The 22,836-nt window shown below is 46.2% G+C and overlaps 2 protein-coding genes across 14 annotated transcripts in view; one reads left to right on the top strand and one right to left on the bottom strand.

Moving 5' to 3' along the window:
* Positions 1 to 22,836, bottom strand: part of DOCK1 (dedicator of cytokinesis 1) — a 281,002-nt gene that overhangs the window by 126,681 nt on the left and 131,485 nt on the right. The window lies entirely within an intron of this gene.
* Positions 20,136 to 22,836, top strand: part of INSYN2A (inhibitory synaptic factor 2A) — a 45,527-nt gene continuing 42,826 nt past the window's right edge. Inside the window, exons 1-2 of one of the 10 annotated variants that reach the window (XR_014587000.1) lie at positions 20,136 to 20,447; positions 21,102 to 22,674. Coding sequence is in view for 1 of the 10 variants with exons in the window: in XM_083844834.1 (XP_083700960.1) it covers positions 20,222 to 20,240; positions 20,376 to 20,447 (91 nt within the window). In the remaining 9 variants the exon portion in view is untranslated. Of the gene's footprint in view, positions 20,448 to 20,960; positions 22,675 to 22,836 lie in introns of those variants that run through there. The other 9 variants (XR_014587001.1, XR_014587002.1, XR_014587003.1 and 6 more) reach the window with 9 other exon arrangements.

Raw genomic sequence — 22,836 nt, 5'->3', positions numbered from 1 at the left:
TTATTTATAGGCAATATTTGTATTGGAGGTATTTTAATATGGCCTATTAACTATTTAGCATTAGCTAACAACATTATTAAATTTTAATCTTTAGTTGAGTTTTAGTCTTTAGTTGGATTCAGAGACCGTTGTTGTCTTCTGCAGCACGCCACGCCAAGCAATACAAAGAAAAAAAAAAGGGAAAAAAAACCAACTAATTGTCTAAAAAAAATCAATTTCAATTTTAACTTTAGGAGTAATTGCAAACCGACATTTATACAGCAAGTACTGCAAGGGCAACATAGGGGCTTGCCATTGCCCCGTGCAATTATTAGCTATTTATTCATTGAAATAGTGTCAAGGCTTACACTGAAAACCCTTTTGCATCCTTCCTTACTAGCAAAACACAGAAACAAACACTGGAAATGAAGTATTCGAGAAGAAGAAAAAAAAAGAAAAAACAATAACAACAACAAAATCAACCAAAGAAGCTGATTCTTCTTCAGAAACTATGCATTATTATTCAGACAACACATTGTATATAAAACGACAATGTAATTCTGAAATGTAAACTTATTTCTAGTTCCTCTAAAATACAATTCTGAATAAAAAGTTGAAGATGTTCACGAATGCTCAAAAAGTGCTTATTTTCTTAAATTATCTTTATAATAAAATAATAAACGTTCAAAGGGCCCTTTATTAGATATGGATAGGAAAATTTTAATATAAAATAACCCCCTCAAGTAACAGTAATGCTGAAGATTTTCAGAACGAGGAGAATTCCTTGCAGTAGAGACAACACGTGCCAATGTTTTTTTCCTGCAGGGGTAAAGCATATGATTTTAAATAGCCTTGTCCATGTTCTTCCAGGGAAATCTCTAAGTTGGAGATAGGAAGCTCCTTATGTGTAGTGAGAAAGTCAAAGAGAAATCAAAACTAGTTAAGGGAGGTTTCATTATCATTTCCCTGTTACAATGAATCAGAGATCAAATTAAAGAAACTTAAGTTAAAATATATATATATTTATATATTTTGCTACTTTTTTCCTTACATGGTTTAAGCAGCTAAAAGAAAAAAAAAAAATCAAGAAGGTTAAAATGAGCTTCTCACTAGGTTTTGGCTTTCACAACATTTTCACAGAATTTCCTTTGGTGAAAATGTGTGAAACCCCTCACACGCCAGTTTGCAGGGATGTACAAATGAAGTTTTCTCTTTGCTTACACGTACCATGTATACATTAACAGCAAGTAAATAAAAAATCAGTGGTTCACATTTCTAGAGCTGATGAATAAAACTGCCGCCACTTCAAGACTCACAAGATAAAAATTTATCTTTTTTAGCTGAATTTAGCTTTTCAGTGACTCCTGCCAAGACTCTGGCTGCCACATAAAGGCGCATTATAGTTTCCTACCAACTATAAAACACCACAGGTCTGCGAACAAGTCTGGTCACTGAAGTAAAAGACCTTTTTTTTTCTTATTGAAAAGATGCCACTTTTTATGGCGGAGGAGTCCCAATCTTTTGTCTGCAGTTTCGCCCCCTGTGGAGCACCCACGGGCTCTCGGGAGGCAGCAGCCCGGGCGCGTATTTCCTAAGATAACGCTTTTAGTGGACCAGAGCTCTTGAAATTGTTAAAAAAATAGACTTTGGGGAAGTAAATAAGTGTAACTTAGTTATGTTCTTCAGTTCATTGCTTCGTGTTTTACCAAGAAGGCTAGTTTGAAAACCACACGGAAAAGAAAAATACTCTAACCCACCCTAACGATGTACTGGTTTGGGAAGGGCGTTATTCTGGACGGTGTTTCATTTGAGAAGGCTGGTTCAAAGCAACACGTTTGTGGTCAAAGACAGCCCAGGCCGGCAGTTCTCCTTGCAGCCGGAGAAGCCTGGGCAAGAGCTCACGGGGCCCCAGCGAGGACGAAACTCAGCCGGCACAAAACATAACAAAGCGACAAACCACCTGTGAACGCAGAGAAACCTCCTCGGCAAGAACAGCAAAAAGGATCCTCGCAGATCTAAACCCGAACGCGAGACCACGATAACTTAACTGGAATTCGTTTTGCAAGAGGCGTATTTATGAGACCCTTGATGATATGCACGATGAGACTACACACGAAACCTTCTGAGCTTCGAAGTGCCTTGCACTAACTTTGGTAGAAGGCAAACACAAAATTAATGAGATATTTTAACAACACCATTTATCATTTTTTTCTAAGGCTCTTTTTCAAAGAAGTCCATTTTAACCAAAAATGTTTCATTTTAAAAAGCTCTAAAGAGTCTCTATTAAATAGTATGCCCTTCAATTGAAATCACAGTGCTTAAGATTTCTGAAGGTCAGTCCATTTATTTTTGGTTTCCTAAATGCAATTGCCTTTCCTCACGCTATGTAACGAAATACTTCACTGAAAATCTAGAGAACTGCCCTCAAATCTGTTTCAGGTATTTTGCCTTATGCTGGTATTAGTGCTAGTACAATACACAAAAACAGTATTTATGGGTATGGCCAGCATTCAAGTAGGGTAAAAAAAAGGAAAAGCCACAAAAAATCTGTTTATATGGAATTCAGCACACATACCACATTTAGTACAGGCTGTAACATCTACGCAAAGTGGTTCTGGGATCTAGAATTACTAATTTTTCATGTAACTATCATTGTTCCACAGCAGCCAAAGCCCTGTGTACCACTCGTGTGGTATCAGGACACCCTGGGATGGCCAAAAAAGAGACACGGAACAAAAAGACACACGGTGACTGCACATGTCCCTATCTGAGGAGTAGCTTCCACCCAGCTCCACGTGCAGGAGCAACCTTTGGGTAAGGCTTCCAAGATGCCGTGGCTGAGGGAGCTGGGGTTGGTTAGCCCAGAGAAACAAGAGGCTCAGGAGGGAACTCTTCACCCTCTACAATTACTTTGAAGAGGCTATAGCGAGGTGGGGATCGGGCTCTTCTCCCAAGCACCAAGTGATAAGACGAGGGGAAATGGCCTCAAGTTGCACCGGGGAGGTTTAGGTTGGATACTACAGAAATGTCTTTACTGAACGGGTTGGGTGGCATTGGAAGAGGCTGCCCAGGGAAGTGGTTGAGCCACCACCCCTGGAGGTCTTCAAGAAACGTGCAGATGTAGAACTTAGTAGCAAGGTTTAGCGTTGGATGTTAGTACTAGGTTAAAGGTTGGACTGGGTGATCCTAGAGGCCTTTTCCAAGCTGACTGGTTCTGTGTTTCTGTGATAGCGCTGCAGAGACTCCTGGTGAAATGTGTTGTTCTGGCCCTCGGCCTTGATAACTCAACCAACATGGGTGTAAGGGCATCTCTCTGGGGACTTGCCACTTGCAGTCTCTCAAGCCGACAGCATGGGGTGCACGCTCGTACACACCAACAGAAGGAGCAGTCATCTCCAGAGAGATTTAATGGGGCAATAAAAAGGTTCCTGACGCCAATACGAACCTCAGACAAACTGCCTTCCTCACACCAGTGAGAGCCTTTCATCTTGTTTACTTTAGATTTCCCAACGCAGAATGATGTTAGGAAGCTAATTTAACTGTAATTATTATTATCACCATCTGAAGTACTCTCAAAATGAAAGACATATCTGTTCTAGCACTCAGTGTTAGATAAATGGCAGGAGGAAAAAAAAAAAAAAGCCAAACTTTCTCTGAAGTCACCAAAAAGCTAAAACAAAACGGAGCCGGAGAACACAGCCGAGACGCAGACACGTGCACAAACACCACGGGATCGTGTCCTCTCCGCGTCCCATCCTCAGCATCCTCCATGCTGTGCCGTGGCTGCTCCTGGGGTGCCCAGAGCAGCCCTGAAGTTCAGCACGTAGCCGCACGCCGAGCCGAGGGGGCGTACTTCACGGTGCCACCTGCGCTGCTACCTCGGCACAGCTCCAAAGGCGACACGGGCACTCGGCACTGGATCACGGCAGGACCGGAGATGCTAACGAGATCTGAGAGGCGGCCTGGCCTCTTCCAGCACAGCACGCTGCTGTCTTTAAAAGGATACTGTCAGGAGGGCAAAAACGAAATTTAGCAATGCACCAGCTTGCTTTTACATCTTTCAGTCCTGTGGATGGAGCAGATAAATCCAAGCGGGAAGGGATTATGCAGTCAGGAGGAAAAAAACCAAGAATTTCCAGACTTTTTGCACTGTAAGCTTACGGACCCCACACCACAAAATTTTACTTATGGCTAAACACTTCTGTACGCCACAATGTTAGCTAAGCAATCAGAATCAATTTTAGTTATCCAACATGATCAATGCTGAAAAGCCACGGAAATAAACTACGATTAGGTTGACCAGATAAAGACGTTGTGCAAATACGAGGGTAAGATAATTTAAGATGAAACAGGCATCCTATATTAAGAATTATTACACCACAGAAATGTCAGTAATTATGACAGCCTACAGGTACCATGGATATTGTCCCTGAAGCAAGCAAATCATGCCTCAGTAAGGTATCAGTGTGACTAATCATGGAAATACTATGGGAAGCTATCCTATTATCTTCTAAATGGACCCCCTCTTCATACGAGACAGGTGATCCTGCTTCACGAACATACTTCTAAAAGACACAGCCATTTTTAAGGTAAATTATTCTATTTTTGATGCTTCTCATTTGACTGTTGTGATATAAAATATTTAAGAACCGATTTATTTAGGGGCTCGGAAAGCTTAAAAGGAAGATCAGAAATATATGCAATCAAAATTTAATTGATAGAAACACGCAGATTAGATAACCTTGGGTTAGAAAAGGAATTTGCAAGAAGAGGTCCCTGGGGAAGCTTTTGAATTTGTGAACCAATTTCTGCCGTTGGTTCATATCCACATAAATCATCACGTCATGCCAGCGGGGCTGTCCTGATAGAAAATTTTCAGGACAGAACAAACAGCGGATATGGAAAGGAGGCTTTACGGGGAGGAGGTTTTCTGTGGAAGGCAGTCTCTTATGTTGAACTTTGTTCTCATCTTTTGGTCCAGCAGAAGGTGACGTAGTCCTTGCAGACAGGAATTACGGCAACTCTCATCAATGTTAAAATAAAAGCAGGGCTCTTTTTACATTTCTATGGTGGGAAAATGAAAATTTCATTACAGTCAACTCTCATTCCCTCCTCCACAAGAGTAGGAAAACTGTTTCAATACAGAAAGATAGCTCTGCTGAAGCGGTCTGCTTCTTTATTACTGCTTTTCTAACTGAAGTTTAACTTTCCGTGATATTTCATAGTATAGTAGCAAAATTGGTATTACTCATACAAATCCACACGCCATTATGGTGAATAAGAGAAATACAATTTCAGGAGAGTTTGCATTTTAAGTTAGACTTTCTGTACCAATATTGACAGACAAGAGGAGCTCAAAAGATTAATATCTAGTAGTAGCAAATGGGGTTTCACGGAAGTGAAATTGCTCTTCTCTGCCTACAGGAGTCTCTCATCTTACCTCTCTCTTCACTCGTAATTTGGCTCTCGAATCGCACCTGCACCTCTCCAGGACAGATGCAAAGACAGGGTCTGGAGGAGCCTGGTTCCTGCTAATACATCTTGCAACTGCCACTTGAAAGCTAGAGTATGATTCGCCAGAGGAATTAGAAAAAGCACGATTTCCATTACAGAGCCCCAAGAGCAGCAGCACAGAGAGCAGAAGCGATTCACTCGGGGCCCGAGCAGGGCCCTGGCGGAGCTGTGAGCAAAGCTCTGCTGCCCGCCGAGCTGCCACCGCCGCACGCCGCAGACACGCTGGGCCAGCTTCCCCCTGGCAGGAATTCTCTCCTGGACACTTTTCTCTTTGTCATACCTATATGTAGGTTGTCTCTCATGCGGGCAATCTTACTTCATCTATAATTTCTTCAGCTTGTTATATTTTGCAAAATGCGTGCCAAGTTTGCCACCAGCAGAAGAAAAATTCAGAAGTAATTCCTTTTAGACAATGAAAAGCAGGAAGTTCAGATATAAATATTTTCCTACAGGCAGCGCTGGAGGCTGTCTACAGGTATTTACAGAAGCAGCCGTATCTATATTTCATAAGGATTCACTATCAAATAACGGAGAACAATTTAGCACTTTGCATCTAAGTAAGGCAGGAATCCAAGGAACAACAGCAGTTCAAGGAGGACTTGAGTTAAAGCAGCGGAGGCCTTGTGCAGAACCTGAAAATGGTAATACAAGGTTGCATCTCCAGGAAAGATACAATTCTTCCCCATAACATTATTAAATTTGAATGTTATTTCTTACTAAACTCGGAGTAAAACAGAATACTTTGGGGGGATTTTTCAGACCACCTTGCTAAAGAATGAACAGTATCAAAAAGTGTAGCAAGTATCAATCTCTAATATGCAGTCTAAGCAGAAACTGCTGAACATTTATATTGTGGAAAACTAAATTCACATAAGTTCTTTTTTTATTGCTGTTTCGAATGATGATCACAAAGTTCAACGTAATACATCCCACCAGGACACTACCGATAAACAGCTATACATTTCCTCCTTCAGAAAATAATGCACCTAGCCTCAGCAAAAGTCCAACATCAGCAGGGCTACAGGGCACTGCCAGCTTGGTTATGGACAAACTGAGCTTTTTTTTCTGAGCTGGGGCCACTCACTACCTTCAGGAGCACAAAAGCAGGCATTAAACTGCTGGTGGAAACACAGCACATGGGCAAGACATGGGCCACATGTGGGATCACAACGCCCGAGCTGAGCAGTCCCCTACAGACCTGCCCCACTGCCAGGTCTGCACTGAGGCACCTTCACCTCCCACCAGAGCAGAAGGTGGCGTGGAAAATGAGGCAGCGTGCAGTAGGCGTCATTAAGAAAACAGCACTTGCTTGGTTACGGGCACCGGGGGTAATGGAAGGCGATTTCTGCTTTCCAATCTTCTTGATAATTCTCAGGGTAAACAGTAAATGGGAGAAGGATATGAAGGACGAATTCAAAAAGCATTAAATTGAAATGTATTTCATGTATTCTAAATACTTTTTTTAGAGAAGAGTATGACAACCGAAGAACTAATCAGCTGGAATAATCAAAATTTAAAAAGCCTTTTTTTTTAAGAAAGCCAAATCACAGAACTGAAGCAAGTAACTGGCCAGTCTAGTGAGTGTATCTTTTTAACATAATGAAACCAGGTTATGGCTTCTGCAGGCACACAGATTTGTATTTATTGTAAATTCCTTCCCTTCCATTCCATCTTCTCTTCAAAAGCAGGACATCTCATTTCTCTTTTCTATCCCACAGAAAAGCCAGAACAGGGGGCCCAGTTTCCAAACCCGTGAAGGCCAGAGCTCATGCACCCCATCAGCCAGAGGCAGCCAGGCGATGAGTAGTGCTGCCCCCAGCCCAGCGAGCCCGGCATGGCAGCAGGAGTAACTCGAGAGAAGTTACTTGCTTACAAAGCCCTCCCGGTTCCAGATGAAGCTAATTCAGGTCTCTCAGTGCTTGCAGGCCTACCAAAACCAACCTAAAACCTTCAGTGAGAATGCCTTCTGTTCTGAATAACTCAGTATGACTCAAGTGTAAAACATGTTTTGATAATTTTCCTTATGATATCCAACACACTCAATATATTAAAGTAATAATAAAGCCTTTTAAAGTGCTGGTTTTCCACCACCAAAATAAATTTCAATTTATAATTGAATTTCATTTTCCTTCCAACATCATCTTGGCATAAATCATAAGGGAAAAAAAGTAAATCCCTTCACAAATAAGAAGTCATTTATCATTTTCTTACACGGTAACACTTAAGCACTAAGAATAGGATTAGATGTATATTCAACTATGTAATTGCTTTAATACACATGCAGTGTGTGCGTGTGGTTAACAACAGCAACTTAAGTCTGGAGATCTTTTTTAATTACTTATCCACACCTAAATGAGAATTAATCTCTCTTTGAAAAAGCAATTTAAATTAAATCCAAAACGAGATTAAAATCAGTGACTTAAAACATTCCAAAGCAAAACCAACTTCTTGTGCCCGAGGCAGCAGAGGCTCAGCCCCCGGCCTGGCAGCTCGGAAGGGGACGGGGACGGGGACGGACGTGTCCTCCGAGAGGCTGGCTTGCTCTGCTACAGGCCGTGTCCCCTCTCCATACAGAGCTGGGGATGGCACCCCATGGTGCACACGGTTGTTCTGTATTGATAAAAACGTCATTCTGCTCGGGGAGAGGCGCTGCTGAAGCGATCGGTCGGGCAGCAGCACTTGAGGCCCCTCACCGAGCATCATGGCCTCCAGGTGGGAAGGGCTCGCGGCGCACACAGGAGGCTGAGCAACAAGAGTCGGCGGGAGCTGGCCCTGGCAGAGCAAGGCTTTCTCCTGCTTTCCTCCCAAAATGCTAGCTGAATGTAGCAGCACAATGAAGCAGGACCCATTCTACATTTTGTGAGGCCCAGCTCCCAGCCCAGGCTCAGGCCCCGTCCCAGCCCTGGAGGCCCAGGGCCTCTCTGCCATCACGAAGTACATTCAAACCCACAAGAAACAGTCTTCATAGATCAGAATATAAAAGGAGTATCAAGAAAGAATAAATAAAAACAAAACCAGTGCAGGTGCTGAAGTAAAACATACAGGGAATGAGTTTAGAAATGCTTTCTCCCCTACCATCTTTGGTGACTATTCAGTCATTTAATTAAAATTTCCAGGACAATCCTAATATTTATGCACTTTATACTTCCTCTTACGGCTTAAACATGACAACAAAGTTGAGGGCAGAAAAAAATATGTATTTTTTTTATATCACACAATGCACGCTGTCACAGCTCAATGAAACCAGTAGTGTTCCATCAGTCTGTGCCATCCGAGCACTCAGCTTGCTTTTTCCCAGGACACAAAGAGCAAAAGAGATGGTAACCAGGCCAAAGATGGGCTGCAAGTTTCTATTCTTAGATTTGTGTGCACGTCCAGCTCATTTTTTCTTCTTCATATACATTCATGAGACATTATTGAAAACGGTGGGTCTGATTCTCACCGCCATATGCTTCCCTACACACTCCCCGCTGCCCGTGGAGCTGCTCCGTGTGAACAGCTCTGTGTCCCCGATACAAATACTCGCAATATTTTAGCCATTAAACCTGCAGAAGAAAAGCTAGAAGTCAGCACTGATGCACTTGTACTAAGGCTACGACAGCTCAGATGTTCGACAAAGCGGGAAAAACAACAATGAAATGTGTGGATAAAAGCATCAAGTTTGTAAATGTTTAAGTGGAAAGTTTGAGGACTATCTCCTTAAAATGTACAAAAGCTAGCAAAATGGAGACAATGGAAAACGTCATTTAAAGTAAGAGGTTCTAAATGGAAGTTTCTCTACTGAGACAGAAAATATATTAAAAGTCTAAAGATGCATTCAGCTCATGCACATGTATACAGCTGTCAGGTTCCCAAGTCCATTCAAAGACAAAAATTAGCTTTTGTTTGGAACATTTTTCTCTACGCTGAATGTTAAGAAGTCACTTTGTATTACCATACAAATCTCAAGAGATGCATAAGAAGTTAGACACAAATCATACTCTTCCTGCCTTTATATGCTCAGATCTGTGCAAAATATTGTGTTGCCTCCACTACTTTAAGATAGTACAAGCTTATTTTTTTTCAGATTTTTAAAAAATAATTCTCAAAGAGTACATTGCAAGCAGGATCAGCTAAATTGTCCCACTCAGCATGTACATGTCAAAAAAGGCTTATCTATTGAAAACTCTCCCTTCTCAAATCACAAACTTGCCGACTGCAGTCCTACCAAACCCTGGATTATTTCAGAAGGCTTGAATCATGTTAGCATTTGGATAACAATAATATTTTTAAAGCAGATTAACTAATCTTTTTGCAAGGAACAGTCCTGAAAAAAGAGCCAGATAGAAGAGCAGTGGGAGAGGAAGGAAGGCTGCACTGGGGCAGTGCTGTCAGCTTCTTGGAGACATGTTCGCTCCCATATTTGAATTCCATTATGCAAACTAACCACAAATAATTACAGGAAATTAGGGTTATTTTTTATTATTTTCCTGAGAAAATGTATTTTTTTTTTGTTCCACTAAAAGCACCACTCAGTCTGGTATCAGCGTAAGCAATTTCTTCGTGATACAGGTATAAGCACCTTTACCACATCTTTTCCAATACTTAAAGATAACAAAAGTTTAACTGAAATATCATAGAACACAAATATGCCAATATATGTCTATATTTGATAAAATATTACTTAAATATACTAGAAACATGAAGAATAGGAGATAAATACAGAGTACCACAGCCTAAGAAGAAAATACCTGAGATCCCCAAATATCCCATTTAATTCCAGGGCCTGTCTTTAGGTGTCAGAACGAAAGTGTAAATATAATTCCTACTTGAAAGTAATAATAACATTACTTTGAAAGTTCTTTTCTTGAGAAAGCATCCAGGCATTTAACACCATCGGAACTACTTCCTTTTGGGGCAGAATATTTTAAACCACAGCAGAAAAATAAAGCAACCTTGATTTATGGTGGAGCCTACAACACTCACATCCACTTTTGCCATTTGACAATCATAAGTCTAGAAAACAACAAATAACTTTTATTGGTATGGCTGAACGCTACTCATTATTGGTTGAGGAGATAAAGTTAAGGATATATATATTTTAACAGCTTTAAAAATACCTTAGAAAAGCTACTTAAGGTAAGACAAAATCTCTTTCAGGGCTAAGGAAGTAAACCTGATTAGTCTATTCCTATAGGGAATATAAGGTATACGGACATTTTCTGCATTAAAAAAGTACAAACGTTACCCAAAGTCATTAGCCAGAAGGCAGGAATTAATATGTTTATGATTCAAGCCAAGTGATAAATATGCATAAATAAAAGGAAAGCACTCATTGCATCCCTGTGAATTATTAAAACATTTTTTGTTCCCTATTAAACAGAAAAATTAACGTGCAAGTTTTCTGCTTTTTCCAATTACTGGCCAGGCATTTTCACCTTGTGCATTTTGCTAGCAACACCTAAAATTAAAAAGTTTTTCCTTCTTTTCAAACAGATCTTTCAAGTTCAACTCTGTTTAATTAAAATATTGTGAAAAAGATCATGTGGGTAAGTTTGCTACGAAATGAGCTCCTATGAAACAGAGGAAAGGGTCAAGAACCTCTGCCAACTGTTTCCTTAGGAAAAAAGGGAAAAAGTAGAGCCATGAATAAGCAGAGAATCAACCCCTTCCAAGCCCAAACCCTGCAGGGAGTTTCTCTAAGGAGCCTCAGCACCCCGCACACCACCAGCCATAGCCCCCAGGCGCGAGGGCCACCCTTAGGAAAGGTGTCCCTAGTGCCAGCCCCAGAAATGTCCCACGACGTGACGTGTGCGCTGGCAGAAGGTCGCTGTCTGTGCATTTGGCTCCACTCGAGGCCCCCCACGACCTTGCCCCGGGGTATCAAGCCCCTCAGTTGGATGATGGAGCGCTCCAGAGCTTATCTGTCATCTTCTAACTGATGTGAACTGACAAAATTACACGTCGAAACAAACCTCGTTAGCTCATCTTCCCACGAACTTAGCTCACAAATAAAGCTCTGGTGGTGTTCATTATACAACGAAGATTTCATTGCGAGGTATCATCATCTCACGGAGGGTAACGTGATTTCAATGAACAAATACGGCCCCTGCAACTCAAGGGAGAGAGAGCAACAGCTCGCTGCGGGTACAGGAAAGGGCAGGAGAAACGACAAGCGGATGGAGAAGCTGCCTCCAGAGGAGGGACCACGAGGTCCGAGAGTCTTTAACGAAGGCGGAGGGGGGATTTGTACAGCCAGAGGTGTTCAAAATCACAGAGGTGGGGGATGAGATGAGTGCACAGCTGCTCTCACAACTTCCACAGCATTAGAACCAGCAGACAGCTGTTGAAGCTAACGGGAAATGAATTTGAGGCAAATATGAGAAAGTACTTTTTTAACTTATGCACTTATTTTTTAAACACGGGGAGCGATGGAAGTTGCAGAGGCAAGCAGCAAAAGCAAGTTCAGAAGGCGACTGCACAAATCCCGGGACGAGATGGCCTGGTGGATGGATGGACATCCGGGGACAACATGCAACCAACAACAAATTAGAATAACTGAACTTGAAGATCACTCGTTAGAACAGATGTTAGAAAAAAAAAATCACCAGTTTTACAAAAGTCACACTCAACGCTAAGTCTCTTTCTGTGTTTTCAGGCATTTCAGAGTTATAACCACTAGGGACTTCCTGAAAGAAGCCACGAGGGGGTCCTGCTCACCCCCACCCCTTCTCAAAGCCCACCCTCCATAGCACGCAGCACGACCCCCGTAACCTGCACGCCTCCTGCCAGCCGCCAGCCTCCAGCCCAGCCTCCTCCGGGAGGGCAGCGCCTCGCAAAGCAGGCTAAGGTGCTAAACGCAATGCCAAAAGTCGATCCCTTCAGTTGCACAAGCTTAACAAAAAAGGGGATTTTCCAAACGTAAGGAGAACATTTCAACGGAGACCTTGAGATTTCAAGTGACCTTGTTTCCACTGAGTTCTGTAAAGAACAGGGAAAGAGGAGTAATTACCCTTACATTAACACTGGTATTCTTTCGTGTTGGAGTTCTCTAAAAGAAAACGAAAAATCCTCTGGCTGTTGGCTGCAGTCCAGTGGCTTCAGCAGCAAGACAGCATTTGCCCACCTTGGTGGCTGAGCTTCGCCAGCGCTACTCTTCGCGCAACCTGTGCTCACCGCACTGCAGCTCTTCAGGAGGATTCCCTTTAATGGTAATTAATTCATCTCCCTATCTCAGCTGTTCATGCTGAAACACAAACACTGCTCCTCGGGCACGCAGAACCTCAGAGATTCCCAACCAAACCATGCCAGATGGCTGCGGAAAAGCAGCACATCTCAACTTCCCAGAGAGAAAGCCTGAAAAGATGAACTCCGTGCAGCCCTGCCCGCAACTCCAGCCCGGCCCCAGCTGCTGGGCTTCTCCTCCTGCCCCTTGCACATTTGTCTCGCCCCCTTCCCTGGGAGCAATGCTAGCTATTGGCCTTCACCACACCGACTGCCGCCCTCCAATTTAACGCACGGGCTAATTACGCTCCTCTACTGCTCTGAGTATCAACATTTACAGCGCTGAACTTGATTAAACATTTAAGGAAATCAAAATGTGGTGCTACTTGTAATGGTTTTTAATGGAGTATCCTGGAGATCACTGTTTAGAAAGGACAGAGCCATTTTATTGTACTGCCTTACGAGGAGCCACACAGCTGGGATTAACAAGGACTTCACTTGGCCTCTGCTGTCAATCAGGAACTTAGTTAATGTCATTATTAGGCTTCCCATATTTATAATCAGCCTGCTGCATAACACAGCTTATTCAAATATTTTGTGCTTGTAGGATTTCAAGACTTTTAAAAATAACTTGTTACATTCCTTTCTTAAGGTAAAACTTAGTCACATACATTTTAATACATAAAAGAATTAAGTCTTTGCAAGTCAACCATGAATTTAGCATATCCTTATTTGCTAATGCTTACATTCCTAGGTTATTTTATTAAAAAAATATATATATATTCAGCTGGAGCACTGGCACTATTCAAAGCTTAACGTATGATTTTTCTACATAAACATTTTACTTTAGTACTAGCGACAAAGTAGGTATGAATATTTTGCCCAGACAAACTTCCTAAGTTCTTTCAAGTCTTCAAATGTGACGTGCTCCTATCGGGTACTGTATTAACGAAGTGACGTTTCCAGTAATTTTTGGATTGAAAAAAGGTTTTTGTTTTTTAAAGAAAAGTTGTGTGCTCCTCCAGTAGCTTGCATGGCACTACGTATTTCTTACAAACGATAGCTACACATTCACGGGAATGTATAAGCTACTGTTTGTAAGAAATATATAGTGGATAAAAAATGCATGTTTAAAAAAATCCTGAACAGCTCTCTGTTCTGTAACTACTCATTCTGTGGTAAGAAATCGTGCTGGAAAGGCCACAGTGCCCAAGTCCCTGCAGAAGTGTTGCCTTCCCACAGTAGAGAATGGGCTGTGAAATTCTTCTTTTTTTTTTTTTTTTTTTCAATCTGTATTACATTCTTTCTTAAATTCGTGTTGGCCATCATAATTTAACACTAGACCTGAGTTTCCCATTCCTTTTTCTCAAGATGCCCCTCGTTAAATTACAGCATCACAGCTCCTAACTGTGCGTATGCGCTTAAAGGCTTGGGGTGCCCCTGGTACTGCAGCCTGCCTCTTCACTTCTGTTTCCAGAAACTGGCCTCATTCCCCTGCCATGTCTCAAAATGGTTGAGGTTTTCGTGTCTGCATCTGGATTTCAGAACCTGTATTGAAGAGTTCATTTCTGACCGTTATGGCCAAAATACTCAATTTTGTTTTAGACTCATGGAACCGCCAGAAATGGTGTATTCAATTTACTTTCGGCTATTTGCACTCTTCACTTTTACTTCTCCTGCCTAATTTTGTATGATTTTCATTTTTCACACATTTTATTGTAGCTTGTTTTTTTCTGTTAAGTACTATGCATTAGCACTGAACTGCTATGTGGGCTTCTACCTTTAAAGGAATATGTAAAAGCACGTAAAAGCCTGTATTTTTATGCTTTATTGCAATATTGAACTATTTCAAATTTGAATCAAGAAAACCTTACTGAAGGCTTGGGATTTTACAGTACCTTATAACATTTAATAGTTCTCCAGCTTGACAGAAAAGTTACATCAAATCCTCCTTCTAATGAAATCAATGTTGTATAAATAATATATTGCTCCACCGAAGAGCAAATATGAAGCAGATGAAAGTATTCCCATTATTTGTTACATTTGCCTTTCTTTTGTCAGTACCTTGAATTCTAAGCTGGAATTCGAGCTCATTCCAGATTTCATTAGGTGCTTAAATCTGAAACCATTTGTTTGAAAGCAATCTAAAGTATGATCGGATTTTTTATTTTTGATTTTTAATCAGGGTATTTCTCCCCTTGCCATAAAGCAGTTGGAGATACATCCCTGTGATCTGGAAAGATAATAAAATAAACAAGACAAACCAAAATATTAGCCAACTTGGCATCTACTCCTTTAGAAAATTTCCCCCACACTTACAGTTTCTCAAGACATCTTAATAAGAATATAATTTCACATTGGCTCTTACTGGAGAAATCAAACATGGTGATTTATTATTCAGATGGGCACAAAGGATTTCTGAAATGCAAAAGGAAGGGCTATAAAAGCACAAATCATCAGTAATGACGACAAGCTAAACTGCCTTTCAAATATGAACAAAATGCAGCCATTTAGGGTATCATACATCACGGTCTCCCAGACCCTCATTTATTTCCTAGCCATGCAGACTGCATGATAATTTAACCAGTGCAGAATTCTGCATCTGTTGAGAACATCTTTATCACGAGGTGATTCAACAGCTCGTACACACCACACGAGACTGTTCCACGATCTCCGTCCTCACCGACACAAAACAAACAGAAAACCCGCCGCCACTTTCCAGTCATCATAGTTCCCCTCCCCAAAACATCCGTACATCGAAAAGAAACTTCTCAACTAGAAACGGTGAAAATACGAAAAGAAGCCTCCCACCCCAATTAGGTTACCCTTCAGACGAAGAAGGAAGACCTAACATCTCCAGCAATTTGGCCTCCTAACGAGACAGCGTTCAGCCAGAACTTGAAATCAGAGTTTTGGCTGCTAAGATTTGTTGTTGCATTTTTCTCCCAATGCTGCGTAGAAAGGGAAATTAAGAGAGGCCCAAATCCTGCCCATACTCGTACCACTGAAGTACAGAAATAATCAGCGCAGCTAATGACGTTACTCAGCATTTTCCTTCTTTGAGCAGAGCCCCCATAAGCAGCAGTTCCCTTAATCAGCTGTTTAATATTTTAGCTGCGCACGGGTATTAGGGGTGCTATACACATCATCTTAAATCCCCTTTATCTTCAAAATGTTCCTCTAAGTTAACAGATGTGCAATTGCTCGCGCTTCATAGATAAAGTCCAGACATAAGCATCGTCTCAAATGAATTGTCCAAGCTCACGGAGTAAAACTTACCGTGGAGCAAGACACTGAATTCAATCTCCCCAATTTTTGCCCTACGTGACTCCGAGGCCTTCCTCCTTTGCCGGGCAGCCAAGCAGGCCGCGTCCTCCCTCAAAGCCAGGAGCGCCGCGGGGGGTGGTTGCAGGAGGACCTGCTTGAAATTCAAGCCAAGTTTGCATTCACCTCAGCTGGAGGAGAGCAGCATATTGAACGCGCCTCCGTTTTTCTTCCCATGGCAGGTTGGAGTAAGTAAATAAGTAAATAACAGATCCCGACCGGAAAGCGACACAGCTATCATACGCGGGCATGGAAGTAACGGGCTCTGGCACGTGAACGACGACTGAGCAACACGAAAATAACGGCCTTCAGCAAGGGTGGGATGATAGCGCCGGTCCCAGGTGACTACGGACTGAAAAGGCACAACCTTTTTCATGCCTCCCTGTCTGGGATCGAGTAAATCTCACTCTCCTTTCAACTAAAAGGGAGGCAGTAAGGTCCCGCGATAAATTAGACCAGTCCCGGCTGATTGTGTATTCCCCGTGACCGAGCTCCTGTATTTACTGTTAGCCCTGAAATTAGCCGCCCCTAAGAAAGTCACTTAACCTACAACAAGCGGCAGGCATAAATCGTTCAGTGTAACCAAAGAAACAAACAAACAAATGACAACAAAACCCGCACCTGCCAGCGGCAGCCATCCCACTGGAAGGATGAACCCCCTGGGCCGCCTGAAGCATCGCTGCCTCACTGGGACAGAAGCTGACTGACGCCTTCCGTCACACGACGCGCCACCAAAGCGACATGAAACAAGGGGTCTGGGAGGACAACGTGGCAGAAGGAAGCCCTGCCGGCCAGGTTCCTGCTGTGATGGTGTCAGACAGGCCGCGCAGCGCCCCTACCCCGTACCCCTAACTCCCCCAGGGACGGCATCGCTGCCCTCCCCTCATTCACTCATGCACTTGGTGCCGTGTTTTCTTTGACTTTTCCCCTTTTGATACAACCCCGAACTCATTCCTGGGCCTGGGTTCCAGTGCACAACACGCATTTTAAACCAGGCTAAGTGTAAATACCAGCTTGCATGCTGATTTGGAAAACGGCTTCGGTGTGGGTTATCATCCCTTCCGTGCTGGCGTCAGCTGGCACACCTGGCAGAGAAGTAGAGCTCTGGCTGCCACTTGCTTTTCCCTGAGCTGGATTTGAGCGTCTTTCCTCAAGGACTGACAAGAACTTCCTAGACTGTTCCAGAAATTTACATTTTAGCGTTGCTCTGCAGGACCTGCACGTTCTAGCGGAGTGTAATCATAGCGAACACCTGCTCAGAGCACACGCGTCTCTCCCAGGCAAGAGACGCTCGCTGCGAGCAGCCTCACGATCCCCACTAGCCAAAAGCCTCGCAGCTGTACCGAGCACGGGAAGCATATGTCCCAAACGCTGGCAGCCGAGAGGGCACGTGCTGAAATCCCCATGCAAGCGCCGCACCAGAATTGCAGTCAGTCGTGCCCTGTGTCCTCACACTCTTCCAGAAGCTGAATGTAAGTGGGGAAAAAAAACAAACAAGCGAAAAACAAAGAAACAAAAACCCCACAAAACTTGAATACTGCAATAACAAGTTGTGGAAGACTTGCATTTCTAAATATGCCTATATGCCTCCCCAAATGCCCCCCCATTTCGCTGTGAAGGAGGTGTGGAAGAAGGCCCCCTTACTGCGGTGGCTGCTTGTCCAGAGATGCCACTAAATACGTACCGTCCTGCTCCCAGACACAGCCTGACCACTTCAGCATCCCCCAAAAGTCCAAGGCAGGACCTCCAGCAGCACACCCCTACGTGGCGGGGGAACAACCAGCCCTGAGAACCACCCCCTCCTTCCTGCCAAACAGCAGAAAAAGGTGATATGGCAAGATAGGTCAGTCCACTAGAACAAAATGAATTTGTACTTTAGAAATAATAATAAATTGTCTTTTTTTTTTTTTCTTTTTGCATCTCACCAGGTTGAGGTCAGAGCTTTCTCTCTGTTCCAGCATAATTTTGACCTGCGGCAGTTGCACTCGGCATCTTTTAAAGGCTGAAAAATTGGCAAGGGGGATGATGAAGCATCTCCATTTCCCCCGTGTATTTACTTCTCTACGCTCCTACAGTGATGTGAAGCATGATCATCAGGAATCATGTCATTTTTCACAAACCATGAGTAACTGAACCCTCTGTACAAGCTAGCAGTATTTTACACCAATAGTGCTTACACACATGCAGGACAAGCAGGAATCTGAAGGGCAACGGGAAAGACCTTTCTAATTCTCATAAAATCTACAGAAAGCGCTGTAGAGTTGCCTAGCCTTATAAATGGGGCATATGCATAATGCTGTGCAAGAATAATCAGCCCTGGGACAGGGGCCTCTAAATATGACGATGGAGAAAATACTAACTGGAGCAGCAGCTCTTTTAACTGCTGCTTCTGTCGGAGGGCTTTTCCTTTCAAGTCGCTGAGGTTATACAGCAGGACTGATTCCTTCCAGCAGCCGCGGTCTGCACGTTGCATGACGCAGGTCGCGTGGTTCACGTGCTCGGCTTGTGAAAAAGTAACTGCATCTACTACAGGTGATCTATTTCTCCTGTCAAATTAGCGCACCTCTCTAAAAGGTGATCACCGCACCATTTCATTTTACCCATGTTTATATACTGGCTGCAGCCGAGAACGATTTTATTTCGGTATAAAAAACAACACAGAGGTCCTAGGATACAGCAAATCTGGGCTGAACAGGAAAACAAAAAAAAGCACGGTGTTTGTTGTTCTTTCAAGCAAATTGATATTTAAGTTCTTCCCACCTATTTCTTTGGAAAAACGTCTCTTCTGAGATACCCAGAGAGATCCCAAACTGCAACCTTAGCCGTGCCATCAGCTCGTGCCCTCGTGGCACGGCTCCCGGGGTGGAGCAGCAGGCGATGCAGACGGCGTGCCCTCGGTCCTGGTAAGCCTGCACAGCTGAGGGATGGAGGGCGGCGGGCCAGGGGAGCACCTGGACAGGTAGCAGGCAAGCAGAGCAACTTAACTGCCCTCTGCTGACGGCCTGCTTTGTGAAACATTCCTCTGATCCAGTCCTGCACAGCTAAACTGCGATTTAACCGTCAAGGATGTCTGTGAATTCATCTCCGTGCTCCCGCACCGATGCTTTACATGTCGAACGGGTCCGGGAGGATTTCTTCACCCGGCGCCAGGCTCTACCAACAGAGCCCCGCGTAAAGATAGCAAAGCTGGCACAAATCAGGCCCCACAGCCGCAGCAGCAGCAGCAGCAGCGTGCGATCACTGGTGCAACGGTCTGCTCCAGCTAATTCACTCCAGAAAGCTGTCCAGGACCGGAGCCAGTGCTGCTGCTGCACCGTGCCGGGGATGGAGATGCGCCGCCTGGTTTAGCGCCCAGCTCGGGCGTCTCACCCTGCGGTGGCAATGCCATGGCGTGGTGCACGCTCGGCCCGGGTGGCAGCGGGGTGTTTTGTGCCAGGGCCCGTCCCGCTCGTCCCGCTGTCCGGAGGCACCGCTGGTTGCAGCCCTGCCGCAGGGACCCAAGGCCCTCAGCATCGCCGCTGCTGCTGCTGCTGCGGACTGACCGCCGGCTATCTGGTGGCAACTGGGCTGAGTGAGTTTCAGGAGGTGGTTAAAAAAAAAAAAGAGAGACACGAAAAAAAACCAACACACACGTTTCTTGAGCAGCACTCGGGCTGGGATCCTCCGGGGGAAGGGGCCGATCACTGCCCCTCGATGCGGGTGAATCCCCCCCCGTGCCCCCTCCTGCCGGGCAGCCCCGCTCGCCCGCCCCCGCCCCGTTCCAGGGCAACGTGTGCTTCGCTTCCCTGCCCTGCCCGCCGCGAGGCCCCGCGGGGCGATAAGGCGGCCGGAGGGCGGGCGGGACGGAACTTGGGAGGACGTTACCGTTACCGCCACCGCCCGCCCCGCGGCCCGCTCCCCGCGCCCCCCCCGCTCCCGTTTGATCCCCGCGATGGAGGCGGCTGGGCGCCGGGAGCCCACCCGGGCGGCTTTCGGCCGCCCCCCGGTGCCGGCAGCCGAGCGCGGCCCCCCTCCCCCCCCCCCCCTCCCTTAGCCCGGCCCGGGGCCGCCCCCGGCCCGGCCCCCGCCGCCGGCCCGGCCCCCGGCTCCTCCCCGCGCAGCGCGGGTCCCGCTCAACAAGTTCCCGGCGGCGGGCAGCCGGCCCGCGGCCCCCCCCCCTCCCCTCAGCGCCTCCCGCTCCCCGAGCCGGGCTCCGCAGCCCATGAGGGCGCCGGGGGAAGGCGCGGAGGCGGCGGCGGCGGCGGCTGCCTGCAGCCAGCGCTCCCGCGGCCGCCGCTGAGGGGCCGGCTCCGTCAGCCCGCCCGCTGCTCGGGGCGGCCCCGGCCCCGGCTCCGGCGCCTGCGAGCCGGGGGCAGCCTCGCCGCCCGGAGAGCGATGCAGCGCCCAGGGAGCGCCCAGCCCCGCACGCCCTGGTGAGGACGCGCAAGGTAAGGGGGGGATGATGGGGGGGGGGCAGCCGCGGCCCCTGCCCACCGGGGGACCCCCGCGGCGGAGCGGAAAGTTGCGGGGGGCGGGCGGCAGCGTTACGCAACGGGGCGGCCGCCCCAGGGACTCGGTGCCGGGGGGGAGCCCCCATCGCCGTGCCCGAGCCCCCATCGCCGTGCCCGAGCCCCCCCGGCTGTGCCCGAGCCCGGTGAGGGGCTGCCCCCCCCCCCTGAGGTGGGAGCCGGGGCTGGGGGCACCTCGGCACCGCTCGGCCTCCCCTGCAGCCCCGCACCCCGGGGCTGCTCTGCCCGGGCTCAGGGCACCCGGCTGGGCTCGGCTCGGCCCCGCCAGCTCGCCCTGCTGAGGGCAGAGCCCCCCCGGGCCCTGGCCCCCCGGAGCCGAGCGCCCCGCTTGACCTTGGGGGTCCGAGCTGCTGCAAGCCCGCACGGGGGGGGGGGGGAAATCAACTCCTGGGGGTCGCTGAGGGGGAAGTTTAGGAAGAGCTGTCCTTGCAGCCTCCGGGAAGCGTTATTTTTCCGTGGAAGGCAGCAAAGTGTTTGCAGAAGACCAACAGTAACAGGTCGGGGCTGACAGAAACGGGAGATTTACCCCCCTCCGCTTCCGCGTCTCGGGGTGACCGCCGCTCGTATTTACAGTGCTGACAAACGCCGTGCGTATCAAGGTTAAAATCGAGCTGCCGGATGAAAAACTACTAGCTAAAAATCACATGACGGGCAACCATCCTAGCCCCCGTACTGAATGTAATGTAACGTTTCAAGCGAACGGAGCGACAGGAAAAATGTCAAGCGTGGAGAACAAGTAGCGCAGTGCCTTACTTTTGGGGTGAAGCCTGGCGGTGCTCGAGCAGGATGCCCGTGCCTTCCCTCCCGTACGGCAGCAATGCTCCTCTCCAAGTACAAAAACCAGTCTCAAGTTCAAAGCCGGCTTTTTTTCTAGCGTTAGAAACGCATCCGAGCAGCTCAGATGAAAACGTCTCGGTGCCCAGATACCCCTGCTTTGGCACCTAGGGGCTTATTCTGCCCGGCCATGGCACACAGTCCTTGGCTCCAAGAGAAACAGATGCTGCACCGTGCTAAGCCTAATATTTATAACGAGCAGTTATGAAATAAAATTACTGCCCGGAGTTGAAGTTGCTGTTGCATTTAAAGCGTATTGTCTTCCCCGAATGAGCTCATTGCTCAAGGCTGACACTAAAGCACTGAAGAAGCTTTTTTTTTTTTTTTTTGGTGAGGACGTCATGATGCCCTTGATGAAAAATGTGTTCTTTAGGGCTGCGTAATTATTATTTCTGTGTATTTTTAACAGGATGCTCAAAAGATTTGTAATCTTGAGTGAAATCAGCGTGTTTCCCCCAGATTGATGTGCACACGCACACAAAACAAAAAGCCAGCTGGGCAGCAGCACCACGAAGTATTAGTGACTTATCGGGAGGGACAGCACTTAACATTCACAGCACCCTTCCCACTAATTAAGCTCACGAACAAGTAGCTCATAAGATCACTGCTGCGTTTTTTCCCTGGTTAACTATTTCACCGACAGCGGTATTTTTGTACAGTAGATGCGCAGCCTTTGTAATGAATTCGGAGTGAAAGGAGCAGCTAAGTTCCCTGCAGGATTACCACGTAGGAAGGGAAACGGAGCCGAGAAGCCCAGGAGCCTGCACGAGTGCCGAATCACAGCGAGTCGTCCTCCTGACGTGCACTACCGGGGAGCGAACGCTGTTGGTCACCACAACGCACCGGTGCCTTCCTGGGGAACCCAGGCTGAGCGACACGCTGCTCTGCTCGGAGGACACGCCACCAACTCTACCGCGGTGTTTATCCTGGGGTGGAGAAATTGAAAGCGACCTTAACGGCGCCGCGCAACACCGCTTCTGCCTGCGGCTGGTGGGGGAGCGAGAGGCAGCGAAACCTCCCGGCTTGCCAAAAACCTGTGCTACGACGTCAGGGTGCCTCTGCAAAGCAGCCGGGCTGTGGTGGCACCTCAAGGCGAGCGGAGTCAGCTCGGGCAGGGAGAACTTGGGAGGTACAGTCACAAAATTCATGCGTGCCTGAGGGAACTACAGGGAATCTCGAATATTAGAGAACAGAGTCGCATACAAAGCGCGCTTAAATTAGCGGTTAAATCGGTATTATTTTGTGCCTTATGACAGCCACTATTTAAAGAACTGCTGAAAATCTGTGTGAGATATTAAAAAAACGTGTAAGCAACAAATCTGTGTCTGTTATAGAGCACAGTACTGCCTTCTATTTTGCTTGCTCGGTTTTCAAATTAAACAGGCTTTAGGGAAAGGGGACTGCAAACATTTAAAGTACAAAAAGCCTCAGTGTGGTGAATTTTGGGGGTATCTCCTATGTAGCCATTTGAGAA

Source organism: Anser anser (genome assembly GCF_964211835.1).
Source record: "Anser anser genome assembly, chromosome: 7".
In the NCBI taxonomy this organism is placed as follows: domain Eukaryota; kingdom Metazoa; phylum Chordata; class Aves; order Anseriformes; family Anatidae; genus Anser; species Anser anser.
The sequence above is the reverse complement of the archived record's forward strand: the minus strand, read 5'-3'. Positions and strand labels throughout refer to the sequence as shown.